Genomic DNA, 3,237 nt, shown 5'->3' on the forward strand with positions numbered 1-3,237 from the left:
CTTTTGGCAGGGATCTCCTAGCATTTCTTATTTTGAAAAGCCCCTTTGAACAAGAGATGCAAGGATGACCGATTCATTCACGGAGGAACCATATGATGAAGAACCACAAATTTTAGAATGCGAGGTGAAAGCTGCTCTTAAAATACTTGGAAGAAACAAATCACCAGGAATAGATGGCATACCAATAGAGTTGCTACAAGCTACTGTGACTGAATCAGTCCAAATTTTGACTAAAATCTGTCAAGAAATATGGAAAACTAAACAATGGCCCACAGACTGGAAGCGTTCCATATACATCCCAGTTTCAAAGAAAGGGCATCCCAGGGAATGCAGTAATTATCGAACTATTGCCTTAATATCCCATGCAAGTAAAGTAATGCTCAAGATTCTACAACAAAGGCGCTTACCATAAATGGAGCGAGAAATGCCAGATGTCCAAACTGGATTTAGAAAGGGAAGAGGTACCAGAGATCATATCGCAAACATACGTTGGATAATGGAACGGACCAAGGAATTTCAGAAGAAAATCACCCTGTGCTTTATAGATTACAGCAAAGCCTTTGACTGTGTAGATCATGAAAAACTATGGAATGCTTTAAAAGAAATGGGGGTGCCACAGCATCTGATTGTCCTGATGCGCAACCTATACTCTGCACAAGAAGCTACTGTAAGGACAGAATATGGAGAAACCGATTGGTTCCCCATCGGAAAGGGTGTGGGACAGGGGTGTATTTTATCACCCTATTTATTTAATCTATACGCAGAACACATCATATGGAAAGCAAGATTGGACCAAGAAGAAGGAGGTGTGAAAATTGGAGGGAGAAATATCAATAATTTAAGATATGCAGATGATACCATACTACTAGCAGAAACCAGTAATGATTTGAAAAGGATGCTGATGAAATTTAATAAAGAGGAAAGCACAAAAGCAGGACTACAGCTGAACGTCAAAAAGACTAAAGTAATGACAACAGAAGATTTATGCAACTTTACAGTGGACAATGAGGACGTTGAACTTGTCAAGGATTATCAATGGCACAATCATTAACCAAAATGGAGACAATAGTCAAGAAATCAGAAGAAGGCTAGGACTGGGGAGGGCAGCTATGAGAGAACTAGAAAAGGTCCTCAAATGCAATGATGTATCACTGAACACTAAAGTCAGGATCATTCAGATCATGGTATTCCCGATCTCTATGTATGGATGTGAAAGTTGGACAGTGAAAAAAGCGGGTAAGAGAAAAACCAACGCATTTGAAATGTGCTGTTGGAGAAGAGCTTTGCGGATACCATGGATTGCAAAAAAGACAAATAACTGGGTGTTAGAACAAATTAAACCAGAACTACCACTAGAAGCTAAAATGATGAAACTGAGGTTGTCATGCTTTGGACACATAATGAGAAGACACGATTCACTAGAAAAGATAATAATGCTGGGAAAAACAGAAGGGAGTAGAAAAAGAGGAAGGCCGAACAAGAGATGGATTGTTTCCATAAAGGAAGCCACAGACCTGAACTTATAAGCTCTGAGCAGGGTGGATCATGACAGATGCTCTTGGAGGTCACTGATTCAAAGGGTCGCCATAAGTCGTAGTCGACTTGAAGGCACATAAGAACAACAATTTCATATAATTTGTAGAAATACGGTTGTGTTGAAATGGCCCCCAAAATGTCTTAAGGGCTGAACCTGCTACAGATTCAGGGCTTCAGAAGTGGCATGCAAGGGGGGTTGCAGCTTTTGCTGGACTCTTCCTCCTCCTCCTCCTCTTCACTCCGCTACGCTGCTGCATCTCTTTTCCAGCTGTGCCAGGCCAAGGGCTTCATCTGTGAGTTCTGCCAGAACGAGGAGGACATCATCTTCCCCTTTGAACTGAACAAGTGCAGGAAATGTGAAGGTAGGTGAACAAACAGGAGCCACATTGCCTGTGCCTGGGTGCTTGGTGTGTTGGCTTGGTTTTGTTAGGGGGAATAATACTCCTGCTCCAGGCAAGGGAGTCTGGAGTGGGGAATCAGAGTGCGTTTATGGCATGAAAACACAAAGAGCAAAGACCAAACCTCCGTCTAGCCCAGCCTTCTGTTTCCAACAGTAACCAGGAATGGGGGGGGGGGGAGGAATCACCAAGTGGTAGTTGAAACAGAAGGAGGTAGTCTCTGATGCTGTGTGGAAGATTTGTTGCGTGCTCTGTGTGTTTTGAAGAATATATCTCGTCATGTTTTTCTTTACTCTGCCAGATTAGCCTGAGAGTCTGACACCCTGATGTTTTGTGTTTTGTGTAAGGCTTTGGCAAAGGATTGTTACTTGTTTCGTTTGATAATCTGGCAGGTTAAAGAAAACATATGGCTCCACAGCTCCTGAGGAAGGAGGTATATTATCTGAAACGCATAGAGCACACAGTAAATCTTCCACACAGTACCAAAGCCTGTCTCCTTCTGTTTCGACTCCAACAGTAACCAACTAGGTGCCTTTGTGAAGCATGCACAGTCCCTAGCATCGGGTACACTGCCACTGAACATGGAGGTTCCATCTGCCATCATTAGCAGCCACTGATAGCTCTGTCCTCTATGAGGCCTTGTGGCTGAAGCCTCATACAGGTGGAACTTGTGGCAATTTGTTCACAAGGTTAAAGAAGGCCCACCATAGACACAGCGCAGCAAATGTGTTGTGCTGGGGCATATCTGCTCAACAAACATATATCTGTTTTTTGCCACTTGTACTGTCGTGGCTTATCCCAGAGGATGTTGAGAACTGTAGTTATTTAGAAAGTTCTGTTTAGAGAAATCCTAATCTCTTCCCCTCAAGATAGTTCCCAGGATTTCCTGGGAAGAGGGAATAACTATTAAAGCAGTTTAATTCTAGTGTAGGTATGCTCTTGGTCAGGAACTTAATTTCTTGTTTAGGTTTGTTTAAGTTTCTCCCAGCTGCATCATACAGACAAGGGGAACTCTTGCAGCATTGTAGAAGATTGCATAAGCATTTTGTATGGCCTTGCAGCAAATGCTGGGACATCTCGATCATGTGCTTCTTCATTGAGGCCCGTAAAACAGCTGCCTCCCTGTGTAGTTAGTTTTTCCAACAGAGCCTGGGTCTGAGTTTGTCCAGACCTCTTTGAAAGCTTCTGATGCTTGCAAAGAGATGTGATACTGTGGGACTGATGCAAGCTCTGGTGTGCACAGTTTGCTTTCCCCTGTAGCTTGACTTCTCCATTCCTGCCTCATTTCTCTTTCCCCATGCAG

General features: G+C 43.1%; 1 protein-coding gene across 3 annotated transcripts in view; it reads left to right on the top strand.

Annotated features, from left to right (window-relative positions):
- RUBCN (rubicon autophagy regulator) overlaps positions 1–3,237 on the top strand; it is a 74,373-nt gene that overhangs the window by 62,825 nt on the left and 8,311 nt on the right. For all 3 annotated transcript variants that reach the window (XM_061637573.1, XM_061637572.1, XM_061637574.1), the window contains one exon: positions 1,805–1,898. In XM_061637573.1, the coding sequence (XP_061493557.1) occupies positions 1,805–1,898 (94 nt within the window). The remainder of the gene's footprint in view (positions 1–1,804; positions 1,899–3,237) is intronic.

The sequence above is a fragment of the Rhineura floridana genome, chromosome 7, assembly GCF_030035675.1.
Source record: "Rhineura floridana isolate rRhiFlo1 chromosome 7, rRhiFlo1.hap2, whole genome shotgun sequence".
Lineage (NCBI taxonomy): Eukaryota > Metazoa > Chordata > Lepidosauria > Squamata > Rhineuridae > Rhineura > Rhineura floridana.